The sequence below is a fragment of the Eulemur rufifrons genome, chromosome 9, assembly GCF_041146395.1.
Source record: "Eulemur rufifrons isolate Redbay chromosome 9, OSU_ERuf_1, whole genome shotgun sequence".
Classification (NCBI taxonomy): domain Eukaryota; kingdom Metazoa; phylum Chordata; class Mammalia; order Primates; family Lemuridae; genus Eulemur; species Eulemur rufifrons.
Genome location: NC_090991.1, coordinates 44,468,370 through 44,490,726, shown reverse-complemented (window position 1 = coordinate 44,490,726; position 22,357 = coordinate 44,468,370). Strand labels below are relative to the sequence as shown.

At 41.2% G+C, this 22,357-nt stretch overlaps 1 protein-coding gene and 1 non-coding gene across 2 annotated transcripts in view; one reads left to right on the top strand and one right to left on the bottom strand.

Moving 5' to 3' along the window:
• The window catches only part of PITPNC1 (phosphatidylinositol transfer protein cytoplasmic 1), a 226,899-nt gene continuing 204,542 nt past the window's right edge, over positions 1–22,357 (top strand). Inside the window, exon 1 of the mRNA XM_069482787.1 lies at positions 1–478. Coding sequence (XP_069338888.1) covers positions 431–478 — 48 coding nt within the window. The 5' untranslated portion in view covers positions 1–430. The remainder of the gene's footprint in view (positions 479–22,357) is intronic.
• LOC138392795 (small nucleolar RNA U13) lies at positions 21,306–21,409 on the bottom strand. Its single transcript, XR_011235066.1, has one exon. It is a non-coding gene; the product is annotated as a small nucleolar RNA U13 (small nucleolar RNA).

The window sequence follows — 22,357 nt, the reverse complement described above, 5'->3', positions numbered from 1 at the left end:
GTTGAGGTCTGCTTTTCGGAGGCGGATCGAGCCGGTGACTTTTGTGCATTCGCTTTAATTTTTGGAAATCTCTTTTTTCCTCCCTTGCCCGCTGCTGGGCATGTCCTGATCTGGTGGCCGCTCCTACCACCGGGCAGCCGATCAGAGCCGTCTCCAGCGGGTCTCCCTCCCTCCCTTCCTGACTTTGCAGCACCGCGTTCCGGGAGGACCGACCTCGGCGAGGAAGGAGGCGGGGAGCTGCGAGCACCGGGACTCGAACCTTGACATGCTCTCGGGCGGGGAGGAGGAAGCCAGGAGCTGAGCGTACCGCCGGGTCTGCTTCGCCGGCCGGCTCCGAGCCCCGGGCTCTGGGAGCCCTGCACTGCGCCTGGGCGGCAGGCTAGTTGGGACCCCCTGCTTCCCGCTCTGGGGGTCCGCGGCCAGCAGGACCATGCTGCTGAAGGAGTACCGGATCTGCATGCCGCTCACCGTGGACGAGGTAAGCGCCGCGCCCGGCCCGGCCTCGCCCGCTCGGAGGCCCCTGCCCCGGGGCGCTGGGTCCCCCACCGCCGCCTCCCGGCCGGCGTGTCCACTGCGGGCGGCAGGGAAACAAACCCAGGTGGACATTGCCTCCCAAACCAGAGGCTGGAGGGGGAGGGAGGGGATTTGCTGTTTCCACTTGTCACCCCAGTGGGGGAGGGCGGCGATGGGTGGGGCGGTGGGCTCCAGGTGGGCTCTTTGGGGGCTCCCAGAATCCTGATTGCTGAGGATCACAATAAGCCAAAGGGAGTTGGTGCGCCCCCTCCCTCCAATTAAGAAAATGAATAAAGCCAACCCCAAGCGCACCCTGTAGCTGGGGAATGGGGGGCACCCAGCCCTGGCAGTGGGCTCAGCCTCGCCTCCCGCCACTGTATGGTCAGGGTGCAGGGAGAAGCTCTGCGTCCCCAAGATCTGGGGGTCTCGAACCCCGCGGGAAGGCACCTCGGAGCCCTTGGGGGGAGGGGTCCATGTGGTCCCCGACTTCTCACGGTCTATGTGGACCTGGGCACCGCTCCCAGCACGCCAGCCCTTCGAGGTTCCCGGACCCGGCTCGGTCCTTTAGCAAACCCCGGGCTCGGAAACTTTCTGCGTCTCTTGTTTCTTCCGCCGCGGGGAGCGTGGTCCGCCGACGAGCGGGGAGCGGCCATAGGGGGGCGCTCCAGCACGCGGGTGCCCCGAGGCCCCCACTCCCGGGTCGCTGCGGCCGGGCGTGTGGCAAGGGGCTGGGGCTTGACCTCGCGCTCTGCTCGGTTCCGTTCTCCCGACCCCCCGAAGCTGGGAGCTCCATCATCCAGGAAATGGTGACTCAGTGAAGATCACCCCGGCCCTGGCTTCCCTTTCTTCCCCTTTTCCTCCCCACCTTTTTGGTGATTTCACAACTGCTTAGCGTCTGTCCAGGGACAGCCAAGGGAGGGAGTGTGAAGCCAGGCTGAAGGCAATTTGAAACTCACTAGTATGGTTTGGTGTGGCAACACAAATGAAATCATTGGCCCAAGCCATCTTTTTATTTAAATACAGTGCTTTTAATCTATCAGATAAGGTTACTGAGCCACTACTTTGTGAAAGGGACCCTGTGCTTTGAGAGAGAAAAAGATGTATAACTAAGAACGTGGCTGTGCACAGGAGCTATCTTCATTTGTCATCTGAAATAAATGTTAAGGCAAGACCCGAGTACAACCCAAGACAAGATCAAAGTAGCTCCGAGTTTACAAAACGTATTACAGGGACACCACTGGCTGCCAAGGAGGGAGAGGTCAGCTCCCCCAGAATGATCAACTGAGCGTTGGAGTTTGTTGGTATTTGAGGAGGTAACATTCGAGCAGGGTCTGGAAGGGAGGATGCCCTGTGGGTAGACAGAGTTTGGGGATCTGTCTGACTTTGTAAGTGGAGAAGCAGCACAGAGCTTTGTGGAGGATGATGAAGGCAAATGAATGGAGTATTTCCAGCAAAGGTTGAGCTGTTCCCACCTGGTGGGCAGCTGCGCTGGAGCAGTCAGCTGGGAGGTGTGCATGCCTCTACTCCATCTCCTGATGACCTTATTTCTTGCTAGGAGTTTGGAATCTAGGAGCGGTATTGGGACTGTGTGAAATATTTTTTTAAAAAATTGCAGGTGATAGTCAAGAAAAGAACCTGTTCTAGAATCTTCTCTACTACATACAAAATCTCTTTATCCTGGTCAGTTCTCTTTTCAGGATTTCTAAAACACTCAGGCAGAGCTCTTTCCCTACTTTTTTTTTGTGCACAGAAACACCCACAAGTACACAATGAAGTAATTATGTTTGAGTGGTATAAGTGAAGGCCCTTCCTTTCCTAATTGGCCAACAAAATCAGACTCCACCTGTAATATAATGTATAATTATAAACTATTTAATGTATAATTCATTTAGATAAAATAAGCATGAGGGTCATATGCTGAAGTCATTTTCTGCTTTGCTAGAGAAACCGGGGGAGCAATTTAGATTGACAAAGAGTTTCCAACTGGAAGGATTCAGATGGACTAAATATGATGATGGATGAGTAAACTAGGTCTAGCTCGCCAGATGTTAAACCCCTAGAGTCTGAACTGGTAGTAAATCCGACAATCTCCACCATCTGCCTTTACACTGTCCCACTGACTTTAACATTGAAAACTGGGAGGCAACTTAAGTTTCTCCAGAGAAGACATTGACTATCAACTTAGGTAGACCTTGAAAGCCCAACTTTTGCTTCACCTCTTGATTGGCTTTGGACTTGATTCCACCTACATGGAATGTCTGGAACTCATTTCTGTTTAACCACCACAGTTAATTAGTAGCAGTGTCCATACTTTTGAAAATGAAGCGAATGCCTGTGCTTTGGAGAGTCAGTGAGAGGACCAACACTGTGTGTCCCTTGTCCCTGGCCTTATTCTCCTATCTCCCCATTTAACCTCCTTGTAGTGGGGGGAAGCATTGGGAGCATCCGTGTGTTATTATCCACATTTTGCAGACAAGTAAACTGAGATTCAGAAATGTTAAGTAATGTGCTCCAGGCCACACAACTAGTTAATTGCCAAGCTGAAGGAGAGCCTGGTGAAACCCATTATTTGTTTTTCCTTACTCTGCTTTTTGCCTGTCGCTGTATTTAATCCACCAAAAAGAAAAACATTTCTTGAAAACAGATAAAGTCAGCACTATCAACTAAATGAAAAATCAGAGGCCTTTTGAATTGTTATAGATAGTACTGGCTTCTACTATTTCTTTAGCCTTAACACATAAAATGTTCCCTAGTTCTAGGAAAAAAGAACAGCTCTGGGAGATAAAATAAAGCTGAACTAAAGTCTAGATCAGAGTGTTGGTGGGGTTTTTTGGTGTGTGTGTTCTTTAGACATTAATTTCAGAGTAGAGAACTATGAGAAGTAACATTCCATGGATTAATTTTAGTTAAAAGACTTCATTGGAATAATCTCCCCATTTGTGTTAAACGTAGTAGCCTCTGAACTAAATGTAAGCCTGCTGGAAAGTTATGAACAGGAAAAGTCCCTGGGAGCTGATAGTTGCTATAAAGAGAAAGTTGCCATTGTCTTCATTTGAAACATTTAGTGATGTAGATTCTAGAATTTTAGACTTGGAAGGGCTAATCAAGATGATTTATAGTTGAGCTATTTCGTTTCATGGAGGAGAAGACGAACCCTGTAGAAGGCCCGGTTAGTTGCCACCCCATTACCTCTAGGCTAGAACCCAGGTCTTCTGATTTCTAGATCAAAGCTCTTTTATTCTATACAATTCTCCCTCCTCTGGGATTCCTTGTTGGAAAAAAATATCACCTCTGAGCCCCATGTGTAAAACAGATATGCTGGCAGTCTCTAGTTGAAGGTGGGTTGGGGACTCAGGGAGCATGTAGGGTAGTGCCTGTTGGAACCTATTGGAAGAGTGGCCAGGGGACTCCACTGGAAGATGCTTTTGTATAACCAGCTCACTGGTTTTGCTTAAATTGTATGTTGGTTGGGATGCCTTTTGGATGTGTGGTTTTTTTTTTTTTTTCTTTTTTTTTTTTGAGACAGAGTCTCACTCTGTTGCCCGGGCTAGAGTGCCATGGCGTCAGCCTCGCTCACAGCAACCTCAAACTCCTGGGCTCAAGCAATCCTCCTGCCTCAGCCTCCCAAGTAGCTGGGACTACAGGCATGTGCCACCATGCCCAGCTAATTTTTTTCTGTATATGTTTTTAGTTGTCCAGATCATTTCTTTCTATTTTTAGTAGAGACAGGGTCTCACTCTTGCTCAGGCTGGTCTTGAACTCCTGAGCTCAAACAATCCTCCCGCCTAGGCCTCCCAGAGTGCTAGGATTACAGGCGTGAGCCACCGCGCTGGCCTGGATGTGTGGTTTAATAAGAGGTGATGGTGAAGTTCAAGACCTCCCCCACTCTGCCCCCCTAGCTACTCCCTGGTGCTATCACTGGTCCCAACATGTTGCTCACCATCCTCAATACTCCTTAGATCACCCCTCTGCCTCCCCCAGAGGTACTTGTTGGCAAGATAAGCATCTCCCAAGAGCTAAGCACATCCTAATATTATCTAAGGCAGGCGTTCTTTAGTTTTCATTGCTTTCTTTTACTGTTTAACAATTCCTGTTCTGACTGCATTAACATTAATGTGTGTACTTTTAGGAATTGATTTGTGGTCCTTAGGGATTTGGTGCACAATGAAGAAAAATAAAAACACTCCCCTCCCCTCCAAGAAAAAAGGAAAGAAAAAGGAAAAAAAAAAAAAGAAAAGAAAAACAACTTTTCATACAGAGTATTATTTTGTTCTTTGCTCTGGCAGGGAGTCAGTGCACTTTATCCAGCCTCCCTGGGTCCCCGGAGAGTTTTCTTGCGTACGTTTCTGAGAACAGATTTGGGATGGGGTGGTACCGCCTCAGGAATGACATGAACGGAGATGCCAAAATGCCTAACAGTGCTTCCTATTCTCCATTTTAAACAGTTTTCACAAAATGAATCCACAAAGGTATCAGGGCAGAAATTCTTGAAGGAAAGAGATTTTAAGTGTGATGTTGGCAGTGACTTTATTTCTTGTAAAATGTGATACCCCTGAATATAAAGGATAAAAATTCCTTTGATTAATCTCATAGAGCTTCCCTAGGGTTTCTCATAAACATAATTTGGAAAATGGTTTTTTAAAGAATGAACACAATTTAAAATTTTTTTTTCCTGACTGTTAGTTGAGAAGGACCAAGGCCAGGATCATGAGTTTGATTTCTAGATGTTCCAGGTAATTTCCTTTGCTTGTTCCACAGCCAGGGAACAATAGAGGTTTGCCCAGCTATCTTGCAAAGGTCCACTCTTTGTCTAGGGGAAAACCAGGGGAAAGGAAGGCCAGTTAAGGGATAAGTGCAAACCTTTCACCACTAATGGAACAGACAAGGAGCAGATGCTGTCCTCCTGGTTGGTCAGTGAAATTGGCTTTGTGCGTGAAGGAGGCTACATTTTCCCTTGTGATTTGAGTGTGAATACCTGTCACAGGAAACAGATTCTGGGCCTTGGGGGGAAAAAAGCAAACTATTGTTAACAAAACCCTAGTTAAAAGTAGGTAGTAATTAACTTTTACTTTTCATTAAAAGACATTGAACAAGTTCCTAAGGCTCCTAAAAGTCAACTTAGAAACCTTATGTCTGATTAAATGAATGTGACCGATATCCAAAGAAAAGCAAGTAATCTTCGTTTCAGAAAGGTTATCATTTTAAGTGAATAGAGAATACTGCCTATTTATTGTAGGCAGTTTTTAAAGAAATTAATATACTTTCAACACTCACCCTCACCCCAGAGTGTCAGTTAGGGAAGAGTGTGTGTGTGGGGGGGGGGGCAGGGGGAGGGGGAATCACAACGTTTCGAGTTTCTAAAAAATATAAAAGTGTGTGCACAGTGACAGGCAGTAGACGTGTTTTTCAGGAGCAGTAATTACTGGAAAAGTACGTCTAGGTTCATTGCTTTAGTTGCCTGAGTGAGGTCGCTGCACCCTGGCTGGCCTGTTTTCTGTTGCGTGGAGTTCTGTATGCTTGGAGGCAACTCTGAAAACTTTTTTTGAAAACTGGGTAACACTTCTGCCCTTGTTCAGAGGAAAAAAAAAAAAAAAAAAAAGAAGAGTTCTAGAAGTCAGCTGATTTGTAGTGAGAAGTCAGGAAGGTTTTAGGTATCTTTAGCAAATTCAGCCCACTGGGAGAGGAAAAGGAGAATTTCAGATTGCAGACTGCCAACTGCCCACCCTCTCTGACTCATCCTAGAAATTTTGTGGTAGTGAAGGTTTTTTTTTTTGTAAGTTACAAGGCAGATGAGGCCCAAGTGTATTATAAATATTAAAACTAAAAATTCACTTGTATCTGGAAAATGTAAAGTTGTTCAAAAACATTATGTTGGAAGCTTTACTTTTTGTACTATACAACCTACAATTTACAAAAACATACAATTCATACAAACCAACAGGGTCTCAGTGGTGCACACCGCCAGGGGGCGCCATTTACATGGAACCCAATGGAAATGGGGTAAAATGATGGTCTGCAACTGTCCAACCGCCTTCATCAGCCTTTTCAGACCTCCATCCACCTGCCACTGTCATGTTAAAATTTGAATGTTTAAGCAAATTCGTGGGTTTATAAGTGGAAATGTCTTTCCTGACTACTCTATCTACAATAGCTGTCCCCTATTATGCTCGACCTGTCTCCACACCTGTTTATTTCCTTCATTATCCTAATCAGTACTTTATTGATTTGTTTACTTGTTATCCATCTCCATCATTATCTTTTCAATGTGTAATCCACATAAGAAAATATTGATAAGATCTTTTTACTTATTTTTCTTTCACACTAAAGCTTTGAAGTCTGGTGTGTATTTTCCACTTACAGCACGTCTCAGTTCGCACTGGCCTCTTTGCAATGCGGAAGGACTACGTGTGGCTTGTGGTTGCCCTGTTGGACTGTGCAGCTCTGTTTTTAAACCTAGGGTCTGGCACATAGTAAATACTTGCTGAATGAATGGATGGGAATAAGCTAAGAAAAACAGAAACCTTTTAAGGAAAGCTGACCCTATAAGTCTTCCTTTACATTGTTTAAATTTTTTTCACTTAAGTTTCATACCGCCTAAAATTTTACCACTTAGAGATTCTTTTATATTTAAAACATCCTCATTCTAAAATTCCTTAGCAATACCCTTGAGAGGTATGAGGGCAGCCATTCCTAGGAGTTAATGCAATCTGACTATTTTCCTCCCAATTCCCAGAGGAGTACATATATTTGTTTTCCATTGCTGTGTATCACATCACAAACTCAGTGGATTAAAATAACACCCATTTATTAGCTCACAGTTTCTGTAAGTCAGAAGTCTGGGCATGGCATGGCTGCTCAGGGTCTCAACAAGGCTGAAATCAAGGTGTCAGCCAGGCTGCCTTTCTTTCTGGAACTTGGAGTCATCCAAGCTCAAAAATGGTTGTTGCCAGAATTCAGTTCCTTACAGTCATAGGCCCAAGGTCCCTACTTTCTTGCTGGACTTCAGGTAGAGGCCAGCTCCCAGAAGCCACCTGCCATTTCCTGCCATGTGGCTTTCTCCACATCATGGCAGTTTACTTTTTCAAGGCTAACAGGAGAGCCTCTGCTGCAACTTCAAGTCTCTCTAACTTGTTGTTTCTGACTTCTAGACTCTTCCAAAACAGCACACCTGGTTAGCTCAGGCCCACCTACATTCAAGGGAAGGAGATTATGTATATACAGAGTGTTTACACCGGGTAGTGGGAGTCTTGGGGGCCATTCTGACTACCATAGAGAGATTGGCTGAATTCACAGTTTCCAGTGGAGGAGAGTAGTTATTCCTTGAATCCAGAACACTTAGGGATATGGAACTTCCAGGTTGGCATTTGGGACACTATGAAAGCATTCATGTCACCAGTGTTTTACTGAACTCCTGTGTGCCAGGTGCTAGGGATGGAGCAGCAAACAAGATAGAACCCTTCTGCAGCTCACAGGCCAGAGAACACTGGAGAAGTTTTATTGCCATTTTAAAATAGATTATGGCAATGGTTGCACAACTCTGTAAATATATTAAAAAACCATTGAATCTATATGTAAAATACATCTCAATAAAGCTTTTTTTTTTTTTTTTTTTTTAAATAGAGCTGCTTGGCCGGGCGCGGTGGCTCACGCCTGTAATCCTAGCACTCTGGGAGGCCGAGGTGGGCGGATCGTTTGAGCTCAGGAGTTCGAGACCAGCCTGAGCAAGAGCGAGACCCCATCTCTACTAAAAATAGAAAGAAATTATATGGACAGCTAAAAATATATATAGAAAAAATTAGCCGGGCATGGTGGTGCATGCCTGTAGTCCCAGCTACTCGGGAGGCTGAGACAGGAGGATCGCTTGAGCTCAGGAGTTTGAGGTTGCTGTGAGCTAGGCTGACGCCACGGCACTCACTCTAGCCTGGGCAACAAAGTGAGACTCTGTCTCCAAAAAAAAATAAAATAAAAAAATAAATAAATAAATAAATAAATAGAGCTGCTTACTGATTTGTTTCAGCAGAACAGACACCTATTTTCAGAGAGAGAGCCCTTGACAGAGAGTGTTGAATTGGAATTAGCAGTAAATTGGAAAGTTATGGTCCCTGTCCCCAAGGAAATGGCTCTGGTTGTCTTGAATTTAGACAGCTTTCCAAAGGAGGTTGTTCTCTTTTGCGGCAGTATGGGGAAAATATCTGCCAGATTTGGACCAGAATGACTATGATTTAGGTCAGAACATGATACTTAGGGGGAAAAAGTAATCACAGCTTAAATAGCTGCCCTAAGGCCAGTTGCAGGGCGGCCTGGTACTGAGGGTACTGGGGAACCTATCCTGACAGAACTCACTATCCTTAGAAGCCCACACAAGGGAATGGAGGCTGATGGCCATCATGAGTGGAAGAAACCTCAGGATCTTTCTGGCTGTGGCTCCAGGTGCATGTCTCTACTTTCTATGAGCATTGAATGGGAAATAATGTGCTAGCAGAATGAATTCTGGAAGACACATTCAGGAGGAAATGGCTCTACATGGGAAGTAAATCCTTTGCCTTATTGATGTCTGGCAGATGTCCTTGAGACTTCCTACCTTGGGCTTTATTCTAAGGGTGGCTAACTGGCTATTTAAACTTCGTCTCAATCATCTCTGTCTAGGATGGTAAAATCACGCCAGGTTAGGCTGGGCCAATCTCCCAGAAGGCAAATGGCGAGAGGGGAGCCCCACTGCAGAGGACGTATGTGGCCACTGGCTTTGCAAACCATGACAGAGAAAGGAGTCTGGGGTCACCAACTACTTCCTGGGTGAATGCTTTGAGTCATTATACAAGGCTGTTTGTTGACTTAGAAACACTGAAGCCAGAGTTTACCAAGATTTTGACATCAAGTATTAAAGTGACTCATTCTGTCATTTCCCAGCACTTTGATAAAAGGGGCCTTCTCTTAAAACTCCTTTTTGGATGTTAGTGAAAGTCGACTCATATATGTAAACATGTCGCCGACTTGAGTTCTTGATCAAATTTACCTAATGACTCTCTCATTTATATATTTATTTTTTTTCTCTTTTTAAGTATGGGTGAAGCATGACCTTCTAGAATTCCTATTGTCCCCGAGCAAAGAAAAAAAATCATCATCTTTTAATTCCTTTAGCATTCTATCTAACCATCTTTAGAGTGTTGTTTCTTTCCCAGGCTGAATCACCTGGAGAAGATTGAGATTGGCCAAACAAATATAATTTGATGACAACCTATAACAATGTTGTTTAAGCACCTAATCTAAGCAGTTAATTTTCAAAGACTGCTTCCCCACCCCATGTCATCTGCACACACACCCCCCCCCCCCCACACACACAGCCCGTTCAGGTTTGATTATATTTGCTATATTAAGGCCAGATCCAGGTGTTTCTGAGCACTAGTTTGTGTATTTTTTTATGCCAAAAATAACTAATCTGTGTATTTATTTAGAAGAAAAGCTATCAGAATGAGAAGTCACAATTTACTTGGATGCTACTATAATTAAGTTGTTTAAATTTTCAAATGCACTGGGTCTCATTTGTTGAATACTTTATATTTCCCAAGAGCTGTCCAATATTTTCTAGTTTTAACTATTATGACAGGGTTTATTTATTTATTCTTAAAATGGCAAAGTTTCACTTATCTCTTGTCTCTGGCTAAAACGTTTACGACTTGTGATAGGACCTGTTAATGACTACTGTACCCAAACTTCCTGGAAAGTCTTGGGTACGACTGAATAGTGCTTAGAAAGCTGAGTGTTGCATGGCTCATTCTGCTTGTCTGAACCATCCCCACCTTCATGTCTTACATAAATTGTGAAAGTTTCTTGCCCTAGTTCTTTTGGTCATAACAGGGCGGAACTAGATAGTTGTCCTGTGTCACAAGGTCTTGGTTGAGTGTGGCCTTGCAGTAATTTTGCTTTCATGTCCATGATAAAGTAGCACTGTGTGCCTTAGCAACGCATCCCATGAAACATTCAGTTTGGAAAGTATGGGTTGTAAAATTTGGTTTCTATTGTATATGCATGGACTGATAGCAGTCATGTTTCACATGCAAAGGAGGGCAAAGCATTCAACAATTACATTTGCTGAATGCTTTCTTGTTTCCCTTAGTCCTCATAATAGTCCTATCAGTTAGATATCATCCCCGTTTTATAGATGTGGAACATGGCTACTCAGTGGTGGACCTACATTCACACCTAGGCTGGTCAAACTCTATAGCCAAACCCCATAGACTCCTGCTGTACCCAGTTCTGCCTTCCCTAGAATCTTAAAGAATCAAGGTTATCTCGTTTTATCACAATCAAAAATCCCAATTTCTTAGAGATGAAATAACCTGTTCAGGATTATCAAAGGAAATAATTAGAGAAAGGTAGTTCTTCTGTTCCTATAAGAGAAGAGAGTGATCTATAAGTTTTATCTCACATCCAATGATCAATTTTACCCAAGTATTAAACCAAATGACATTCCTCCGTTTAATTTTGATAAATGAATCATATTCCCCTTTGAAAATAACTTTTGTAGTTCATGCTCTAAAAAGAGAACCACCCCTACACTCTTAGAAATTATTCCTTTTAATGGCAGTAAAAACCTTTGGCTTTCATAGGCATCATCAGCAGAGATGTTAGTTCATGTGAGCACCTGTGAGTTTCTCAAAATTAGTATCTGAAAATAATGATGGGAACAGACAAGCGGCACTGTGTCTTTGGCACATTTAGTTGAAAACTTAAAACTCTTCATGTGGAGGTAAGCACATTGGAAGGTATTAAAAATGATCAAAATGTACTATTCAAAGCTATATATTTGCCGTTCCAGCTGAGATGACTGATCCTTGTAAACTTCCAGCTCACATTTACTGGTGTTCCCTCCAGAGCCAGTTTATAAACCACACAGGCAAATTAATATTGTTCTTTTTTTTTTTTTTTTTGAGACAGAGTTTCACTCTGTTGCCCGGGCTAGAGTGCCGTGGCATCAGCCTAGCTCACAGCAACCTCAAACTCTTGGGCTCAAGCAATCTTTCTGCCTCAGCCTCCCGAGTAGCTGGGACTACAGGCATGCACCACCATGCACGGCTAATTTTATATATATATATATATTTTTTTTTAGTAGTCCACCTAATTTCTTTCTATTTTTTTTTTTTTTAGTAGAGACAGGGTCTTGCTTTTGCTCAGACTGATCTTGAACTCCTGAGCTCAAACGATCTGCCTGCCTCGGCCTCCCAGAGTGCTAGAATTAAATATTGTTCTTTTATAGTCACACTGTGTGTGGACTAAAATAACTTTTTTTAAAACATGATATGATTATGATTTTGAAAATGGAACTCTAAGAGACTTTTTTCAAAATTCAAAGTGGGACTGAGTGTGGTGGCTTACCCTTGTAATCCCAGCACTTTGGGAGGCTAAGACAGGAGGATTACTTGAGGCCAGGAGTTCAAGACCAGCCTGGGCAACATAGTGAGACTCTGTCTCTAAAAAAATAAAATAAAAAAATTCAAAATCATCCTCAAAAGACATTTAGCATTATGAAGAGTGTTAAAAACAATGAAAAAACAAAAACAAACTCAAAACCTGTCCTGGATTCCACAGGGGAGATTCAAAGATGTTTTGCTGTGTACCAATACTATTGAAATAAATATGTTGTCACCTAAAATGAACTATTTGAAGGTGACCACACTTAATTCGGTATGTATTAATATATCCTGGTCAGGTTTTTAAAATTTATTTTTATTATTTTAAAAAATTGTGGTAAAATACACATAACATAAAATTTGCCATCTTAACCATTTTTAAGTATATGGTTTAGGTAGCATTAAGTACATTCACATTGTCATACAACCATAATCACCATTCATCTTCAGAACAGTTTTCATCTTGCAAAATTGAAATTCTGTACCCGTTAAACACTAACTCTCCATTTCTTCCTCCCTGGCAACCACCATTCTACTTTGTCTCTATGAATATGACTACTCTAGGTATCTGGTCAGGTTTTGATTTTTTTTAAACATCGGTTATATTACTTTATCATTAAACTCGTTCATCATTTCTTGAAACAAACCCAATAAACTTAGATTAATGGAATCTAACTAGAATTTTTTTCTGAATTCTGCCTTCTTTCAAAGGAAGAAAATGACAAGATGGGCCCATATCTGTATTTTGGATGGCATTAATGACTCAATTAGTGACCTACCTGCACCTTTGCAGCAACAGCCAAGGTGCTTGACAATTTTAATTTAGGAGTGCTACTATATCATCATTTATCAGAAAAATTGCATTTTGTTTAGAATACTTAGTAAGACAGGAAAAAGGACCAATGCATTTTAGAAGCATTTCAAACAAGCAGGGTTGGTACCAAGTGTTCTATTAAAGTAGAAGATAGGATGTTTGATTAAAGACAATGCTTTATTTCTGTACGAAGTAGAAATAGACATTTAATGGGATCCTTTTTCTGAGTAAGAAAGTACAGTTAAAATGTTAGCTTATTTTTTTAGGATTGTATGAAAGTTTAACTTGGGAGAAAAATTAAGTCATTATAATGACTTATTAATAAATTAGCTTTGTAGCATTTTCATTCTTGTCAATTCCATGAATGATATCTTCAAATAAAGCTTTCAACTCCCTAGCCAACGACCTGGATTTTATTAGATTTTGTAGTACAATGGTCCTGCCACTCTCAAGGAACAGTTTGTTATGTACACTATCCAAGAAGTTATCTAGAAAAATGTTGGTCTTCAGAATTTCAATCCAGTGTGAGCAGAATTTTCCAGCGTACCTGGAACAACAGGTGTCTGTTTAACCCTTAATGTTGCCAATTGCACATCTGCAATACAGAAGTTACAGAAAATAACACTCTAATTAAACTGGTAATTAGCAATTAGAGTAGAAAAACAACATTGGATAGATGTTTGAGAAAAGGGACCTGTAATTACCTGCTTAGAAGGGTGGGTAATTTTGAAGACGGGGTTATCACTAGAGCAGTTTGTGCCTGAGCCCATGGGCATGTCTTTGGAAATGTGTAAATTCGCTGTGGTTAGTGTCCTGGTGACGTGGCCCTCCATCGGGACCATTTTGCTGAATTTGCCCTGACTTGGAATAATAGTGCTGATGCCGATGCTGATGGAAAGACTAATGTGGCTCTTACTTGTCACACGTGTCACCATTCTGGACTATTGTAGCCTCTATAAAAGTGACAAGCTGGATGAGAGTGATTTTCTCAATGCTTAAAAAAGCTGTGAAAATAAGACAGGTTTAAAGACATGAAATGTGGTTATCTAATTCCCCTCCACCCCCACCCAAGTGCCAGGAGTTTGGTAACTAGAATTGCATTTAGTCATGGGGTACAGATTGCACCTTGCAAGCAGGAGACTCAAACAAACACTGGGATATCGAAGGCCATGACAAATGCTCATTTTTTTTTTTATATGTTTTTGCTGCTCATAAAGAGACATCATGTCCAAAACGAAAAAATCTTTAGATTCAGGATTTAATAGTTCACCTCTTTTGGATTGTGTTTGATGGAAACTTGGACACAGCTGAGTGTAATTGTGGTTTTGAGCAGCATGACTTACAGTGCAGATATAGGTGTACTTAGAGATGTTTTCTTGCCAAGATCTGGCTGAGAAGGAGCTTGGTGGTGGTGGTGGTGGTGGTGGTTTTAAAAAAATAGTAATTAAGCTATTAGTTGTCCAAATAGAATAATCCCCTTAAGCCTTTTCAAGAAAAAACACTTCTGAAGGGTCAAGTATATTTAAAATTAGCCATTATTTACGCAGGTGCTCAACATTTTGCCCACGTTCTTAAGGAGTTGTTTCTTTTAAAAAAAAAATGTTGGTTATGTCTGTCAGAAACAATCTTATTTTTTAAAGAGGGAGTTCAGTACTGGTTCTTCTAGCAAAAGCAGCCAAATCCCTGGCATCACAAAAGCCTCATCATAGATTCATCTATTTTTCATCCTAGAATGGCTATGCTCAGTGTTGTCCTGGCTACAATTTCTTCTGTAGACCTGGAGAAGGACCTGACCCCCAGGACCTTCCAGGCCTCTCTTTTAGAGAAAAGTTAAGAACAAAAGTAACAAGTGCAGTGACAAAGTGGCATCCGAGCTAACAGCCTGTGGTTTCAGGGCTGGAGCAGGCCAATGTTGCTGTCCTCCAAGCTCTGGATCTACCCTGGGGTGGCTCTCAAAATCATAGGCTGGGGTAGAACCTGCCCACCGTGTCTCAGACAGGAGGGTTTTGCTGCCACTCCAAGACACACCTTTGGGTGTGTCTCATCTCCAAGGAGGATGTTCAGCTTTCTTTCTGCTTTTGTTGGAACTTTTTGAATTGCAAATTGGCCACACCTTACAAAATGTTCACAACCTTAAGTTCTGGTCATTGCCCCTCTCCCACAGGAAGTATCACCCCTGAAAAGAGGCATAGGCACTTTCAAACATGATTTATCTTTTCATTTTTCTCTACCCTTTTATTTAATTAAGTGTGTTGGCATCTTATCTCCCTGAACCAAAGTACCTATAGGTGGCCCAGAGTTGGGGTTTCCAGTTTAGGTTGGTTCACTATCGTAGAGTATGGACATGGAGTGGGAAGACCTAGCTGAGTCCTTGCCATGTGATAGCCATGATTTGATTGAAGACTCATTTTCCTGTGCCTCAACTGTCAATTTCAACTGTCAGATGCCCTTCTTTTTGCCCGTATCAAGGCTGAACACATGAGATAGGGAGCCCACTCAGTAAACATAAGGAGCCATCATTGTCAGTTGGTGGGGCCTGCATAGACACCTGATCATCATGCTGTATTGTGTAGAAAATGATATTGTCTCACACTTTTAAATACCTTTATTTTAGTGGGACCATCCAGTATAATACGGTTTTGGAATCTCTACTTTCCAAATGGCTTGTGGGGAAACGCTGAAGCGTCCACGGTATCTGAATTTGCCCAGTGGGAATGTTGTGTCGCAGTAATAAATGCTTAAAGATTAGTTTATTTCCAGCCCTGCAGGGGCTATAAATTGCTACTTTAAATTTTATGTTCCAGTACTCTGATGTTTATGTTGCTATGGTGGTGTGTCTCATAGCTTGGGTGTCAAGATTGCCATTGAAAATAGATAGGCCTAAATAACAGCCTAACAGGTGGCTGTGCTTTGTGGAGTCGTTCGTAAAACTATTTGGTGGAGAAGTCCAGAGCAAGTCAATCACATGACTGTGCCCTCAACTATGTTTTATAGTTTAGCACTTTTTAAAATCACATTCCTCCCCCTTTCCGTTTTATATATAGATTTTTTTTCCTCTTTCAAGCAGTGCCATGCCGATTTCCTGTAGTAACACACGAGGAAAGATTTCAGCTCATTTTATATAGCGGTGGATGTCCTTTCCTTATTTTGTGTAACTGGAGCCCTTCTCCTAAAAATAACCCTTCTTTTCCTAATGTGATTCTTATTATAGCTGATGTACTCTTTATTTAAATGAGAGACCTCTTTTTAACATGCCCATTTAAATATATATATATTATATATAAATAGATATAATATAATAAAGTACATATATAAAATATAGAATATATAATAAAAACATATTTCCCTGTAGGGTCTAATCGTTAGTGAATGTGGTAGTAGAAATTGTTCATTATGCTTTCACCTGCAAATGATGATCATTTTCTCTCTTTTGAGATAAAATCTTTTGAAAGAACCTGAGTGTTAAACTGGTTCAACGTCCTACGCACTGGTTAGAGTCCTTTCTATAATAATCATGGATGTTGATCATTTTGTCTTTTGGCTTAAATACCAGCCACGGCAGGGTGCTGGCTCTTTCATGGCATGACCTCTAAGATTGTCAACTTTGATTCTTTAGAAGTTGCTTTCTTATGTTTAGTTGATATGTGACTCCCTGGAAGTTTCAAGATTGTTTCTCTCACTATAGTGACACAAACACAAGCCCCTTCCACATGCTGACTCTTTAAATATTTAAAGAAATCTATAATCTTGTCCTTTGGTCTTCTTTTCTGTGGCTTAATACGCTCAATACCTTCATCGATTCAATTTATGAAATGGTTTTGAGTCTCCCTCCCCATTCCTGTGGTTCTTCTTTCTTATTGCCCTTTAAAAAATATTGAACCCCATGTCCTAGAGTAGGGGTCAGCTGACTTTTTATGTGAAGGGCCAGATAGAATTATTTCAGACTTGCAGGCTGTAAGGTCTCTGTTGCAACTACTCAACTCTGACCTTATAATATGAAAGCTGGCACAGACAATACATAAATGAGTGTGCATGGCTGTCTTCCAGTAACTTTTTTTTTTTTTTTGAGACAGGGTCTTGCTCAGACAGGGTCTCACTCTGACAGGGTCTCGCCCTGTCACCCCAGCTAGAGTAGACTAGAATGCAATGGCGTCATCATAGCTCACTGCAACCTCAAACTCCTGGGCTCAAGTGATCCTCCTGCCTCAGCCTCTCGATTAGCTAGGACTGCGGGCACGTGCCATGATGCCTGGCTGATGTTTTCAAGAGACAGGTCTTGCTCTTACTCAGGCTAGTCTCGAACTACTGAGCTCAAGCAATCCTCCCGCCTTGGCCTCCCAGAGTGCTAGGATCCAGGCATGAGCCACCATGCCCGGACTCCAATAACATTTTATTTATGGGCACTGGAATTGGAATTTTATATAATTTTGAATGCCATGAAATATTCTTCTTTTGATTTTTTTCCAGCTATTTAAAAATACAAAAACCATTTGTAGTTTTGGGGCTGTACAAAACAGGGAGCGGGCTGGGTTTGGCCGATGGGCTGTTGTTTGCTGACCTCTGCTGTAGAGTAGAGACTGGAGGATCAATGCTGAAATCACTGGAACTTCAGCCACTTTTGTTTGCTTTGTTGATGCTTTAACACTAGGCTTGTCATTTTTAGAAGCTGTATCAAACTGCTGACTGCTTTGGACAAGGCGGTCAACTACACTTGGACTTCTCCACGTGATCTCCTGGCAAAGCTAAGTCTCTCCAACCTGTGTGTATGAGATCTACCAAAAGCAAGCGCCATACCATAAGGACAGCAGCCATAACCGTAGGACTTTGAAATGTAAATGTGACAAATGGCATCTGTTGGTTTCAAGTTCAACCAACTGGTTTTTTTTTTTTTCTGGAGACAGAGTCTCACTCTGTTGCCTGAGCTAGAGTGCGTGGCATCAGCCTAGCTCATAGCAACCTCAAACTCCTGGGCTCAAGTGATCCTACTGCCTCAGCCTCCGGAGTAGCTGGGACTGCAGGCATGTGCCACCATGCCCGGCTAATTTTTTCTATATATTTTTAGCTGTCCAGATCATTTCTTTCTATGCTTAAGTAGAGATGGGGTCTCACTCTTGCTCAGACTGGTCTCGAACTCCTGACCTCGAGCGATCCTCCCACCTTGGCCTCCCAGAGTGCTAGGATCACAGGCGTGAGCCACTGTGCCCGGCCAACCGTTTTTGATTCCTGCTTCTGTTGTATACTGTATTGGCCATTTCTCTTAGCTTTGTGGCAGATGTGATAAGCATGTTTTTCTGTCTTTCTCCAAGCCACTGACTTTTCAGTAACATCTAAATCATGTTAATAAAATACAGGTCATGACTGCTTTCCTTTGTTTTCAGAAGCCAGTCGGTGTTTGGGTGCAGAAATGAAACCCTCAATTATATTAATAAGTTTAAGACTGGATTATTCCCTACTTGCTCATTAGTTTTTTGTTTTCGTTTTCGTTGTTTTTTTTTGAGACAGTGTCTCGCTCTGTTGCCCAGGCTAGAGTGCAGTGGTGTCAGCCTAGCTTGCTGAACCTCAAACTCCTGGGCTCACATGATCCTACTGCCCTTAATCTCCCAAGTAGCTGGGATTACAGCCATGTGCCACCATGCCCAGCTAATTTTTCTGAGACAGGGTCTTGCTGTGTTGCTCAGACTGGTCTTGAACTCAAGTGATCCTCCCACTTCAGCCTCCCAGAATGCTAGGATTACAGGAGTGAGCCACCACGCCCAGCCTTCCTTGTTAGTTTTAATTTTTAAAATAAGGCTCTTATTAGATATTTTGTGAAACAGTTTAACTAAGGTTATAATTTAGCATCCAGAGGAGAAAATTTAGAAAATGATAAAGCCAGGTTTTCTTTTATTGTATAAATATTTAATTGAAATTGTATATTTGTCTCTGTGGACAGTTACTTAGCAAAGCTCTGCTTTCAGCGGAAGGGAAGGCACAGAGGGCCAACATTTGTGGAACTTTCTAGTGTACCAGACCCAATGTGTTAATCATCCCATTTCATCTTTGCAGTTATCCTCCAAGGTGGATCCTATTATCTCCACTTTACCAATTGGAAATTAAGGCTTAGAGGATTTGCCAAAGTCACCCAAATAGTTAATGGCAGAGCTGGGTTCTAATCCCAAGCTCTTTGGCTACAAGTTCCGTTTGCTTTTTCTAACACCAGCATTGTTTTCCACAAAGAGAAGTTGACCTTAATTCATTATCAAGTTGATTGTATCAATATACTGAGTATCCTAAAATGGATATATGTTCCTGGATTATTTTACTGGAATGACACGTTTCTGGAGTATATATGCCAGAAACTGTGATGTAAATTAAGAATATTGACCTCTTTAGTGGAAAGGGTCTGTTAATTTAAAGCTATTTGCATTTGCCATTCTTTGGTAAAACTGGAAACACAGATACAATTTCAGATTACCTTTGAGCTATTATAAATCTTGAGGGAAACCTTGATTGTTTTTAGAAAGCCTCTGTGTCTGTCTAGACTATATCTTGCAAACAGGCACTTCAAGATGTCATTATATGAATATTCAGAAACTAAGATGTAATAGAGCCTAGATGAGAATGTGTGATAATCTAAAGATATCATTTAAGTCAGGGCTTTAAAAATACATGACTTGCAGTAAAAAAGGAAGCCTAGTAAACAAGTTCTTTACAATTCACCAAGCATGCTTTAATCCCACGTGTATCCCGAGTCCTTAAAAGCAGACTTATAAAAGGGAAATGAAATAGATTCTCAAAATGTAATTTTGAAGCTCCAAGTAAAATATATTTAATGTTTTGATTGTTTAATTGTATGAAATGGGTTGCTTAAACGAATAGCTGGTGCTGAGAATGCAAAAACCTTTGCTAAGATTCTTCTAAGAGGAAGCTGGTTTATGGCTTTCTGGAGCTGGTGGACACTCCTGGTTTAGATCATGGGCTCATCATAGGATTGTGATTGTTCCCTTTTTTTTTTTTTTTTTTTAAACTCCCTGTAGCGGCTTTTATAGTGCTTTGCACTGTAAAGTGCTTTGCACATGGTGGTTGCTTAGTTGAGGTTGACTACCAGCTTATGGTCATTTAAATTCAGACTTAATTTTGTGACTTGAAAAACAGGAAAAAAAAATATGGCTTTTTAAAAATTTTTGTTTTTATTGAATATTGAATAGGCATGAAGCGATACATCCAGAAACTCATTGCCTGGCTTAATAAGTAGAATGTTATGAGTTGATTTGATCTCAGATCCTCTATACTTATGGCATCATAGGGGATGTAGTCATCAATAGCTTGCTATTTTTTCCTATTAAAATTTTAAATTGAGATATAGTTCACATCCCACATAATTCACTCTTTTATATAGGTGTACAGATCAGTGGTTTTTAGTATATTCCCGAGGTTGTGCAATCATCATCACTATTCAGTTCTAGAACATTTCCTTTTTTTTTTTCTTTTTCCTAGAGACAGGGTCTTGCTCTTGCTACGTTGCCCAGGCTGTTGTGCTGTGGCTGTTCACAGGTGCAACATAGTGCACTGTAGCCTTGAACTCCTGAGCTCAAGCTATCCTCCCACTTTAGCCTCCCGAGTAGCTGGGGCTACAGGTGCTCACCACCACACCTGGCCAATTCTATAATATTTTTATTACCCGCAAAAGAAACCCTGTAGCCACTGGCAGTCGCTCCTCATTCCCCTCTTTCCCCAACCACTAATCTACTTTCTGTCCCTATGGATTTGCCTATTCTGGACATTTCATATAAATAAAATCATACAGTATGTGGCCTTTTGTGTTTGGCTTCTTTTGCTTAGCATAATGTTTTTAAGGTCTGTGTGGCAGCAAGAAGCAGTATTTCATTCCTTTTGGTGGCTTAATTCATTATATGGATATATGACATTTTGCTTATCCATTCATTAGTTGATAGATCTTTGGATTGTTTCTACTTTTTGGCTATCATGAACAATGCTGCTATGAACATTTACGCACAAGCTTCAGTTTACACACCTGTTTTCAATTCTTCTGGATATTTACCTCGTGATGGAATTTTTTTGCTGGATCATATGGTAATTCTATGTTTGGCTTTTTGAGGAACTGCCATACTGTTTTCCACAGTGACTACAGCGTTTTACACTCCTGCCTACAGTGTTTGAGGGTTCCAGTTTCTCAACATCCTTGCCAACACTTTATTTTCTGTCTTTGATTCTGGCCATCCTAGTAGGTGTGAAGTGTCATCTCATTGGGGTTTTGATTTGCATTTCCCTAATGTCTGAAAATGTTGAGTATTTTTTCATGTGCTTATTGGTGATCTGTATATCTTCTTTGAAGAAATGTCTATTCAAATCCTTTCTCCAGTTTTTAATTGGGTTACAAGTCTTTTATTGTTGAGTTGTAAGAGCTCTTTATTTATTCTGGATGCTAGACACTTATCAGGTGTTTGATTTGCAAAACTTTTCTCCAATTATGTGGGTTGTCTTTTCAATTTTTTTTATAGTGACCTTTGAAGCACAAAAGTTTTAAATTTTTAAACAATTTTTAAAATTTATTTTTATTAAATTTTTTATATCAGATGGGTAATGTGCTGATGTCATAACAAGGTTTGAGAGAAGCATGTCTCACACATTAGTGTGAAAACCTAATCACTATGCCTATGAACCACAAAAGGATCAAAGGTTTTCAATTTTGATGAAGTCTAGTATATCTTTTTTTAATTTGGTTCCTTGTGCTTTGGTTTATTATCTAAGAAACCATTCCCTAATCCAAGGTCACAAAGTTTTACACCTGTGTTTTCTTCTTAAAGTTTTATAATTTTAACTTTTACGTTTAGGTCTTTGGTCCATTTTGAGTTAATTTTTGTATATGGAGTGGGGTGAGGATACACATTTGCTCTTTTGCACATGCATATCCATTTGTCTCAGCACCATTTGTTGAAAAGACGATTTTTTCCTCATTATATTGTCTGAAGCTTGCTCTTTTTCACTCAACATTTTAATACTGAGATTGATGCATGTAATAACAAATCATCCATTTCTTTAATGGCTGTATAGTATCCTTTATAGGAAGCTGCCATAATGTGTCTATCCATTCTTTATTCCATACTGCATTGGGTTGTTTCCAGAGGTTGCTATTATTAACACTGTTGCTGTAAGCATACTTGAATATGTCTCTTACTATGCATGCGTGAGAGTTTCTCTCTAGGGCTTATGCCTGGGAGTGCAGAATATGCACATGTTTTCCAAAGTGATTATAATAGTTATACTGCTATCGGCAATGTGTAAGAATTACATTTGGGAAAACTTAGTTTTAAGTGTTCTGTTTGTTTTGTGTCTCTTTGAAAAAAGTCATTACTAAAAAGAATGAAGTAGTATTTGCAAGTGAAATTTGCCTTTTAGGTCTCTGATATTTTACTAGTAAGAATTATTTTAACCAAACAAAAGACCAATAGCTAGAAAACCTACTAGGCAATTAGTATCTCATTACGTTTTAAAATATTAGTGTGCAGCTTAAACAGATCTTTGGCTGGTTGAGGTGGTAAAGGTTTTTGCTAGTAGCAGATGAGCCTTTGTGTTAATTAGAGCAATATCACACCAGCCTACTATTGTTCTCTTATGTAGG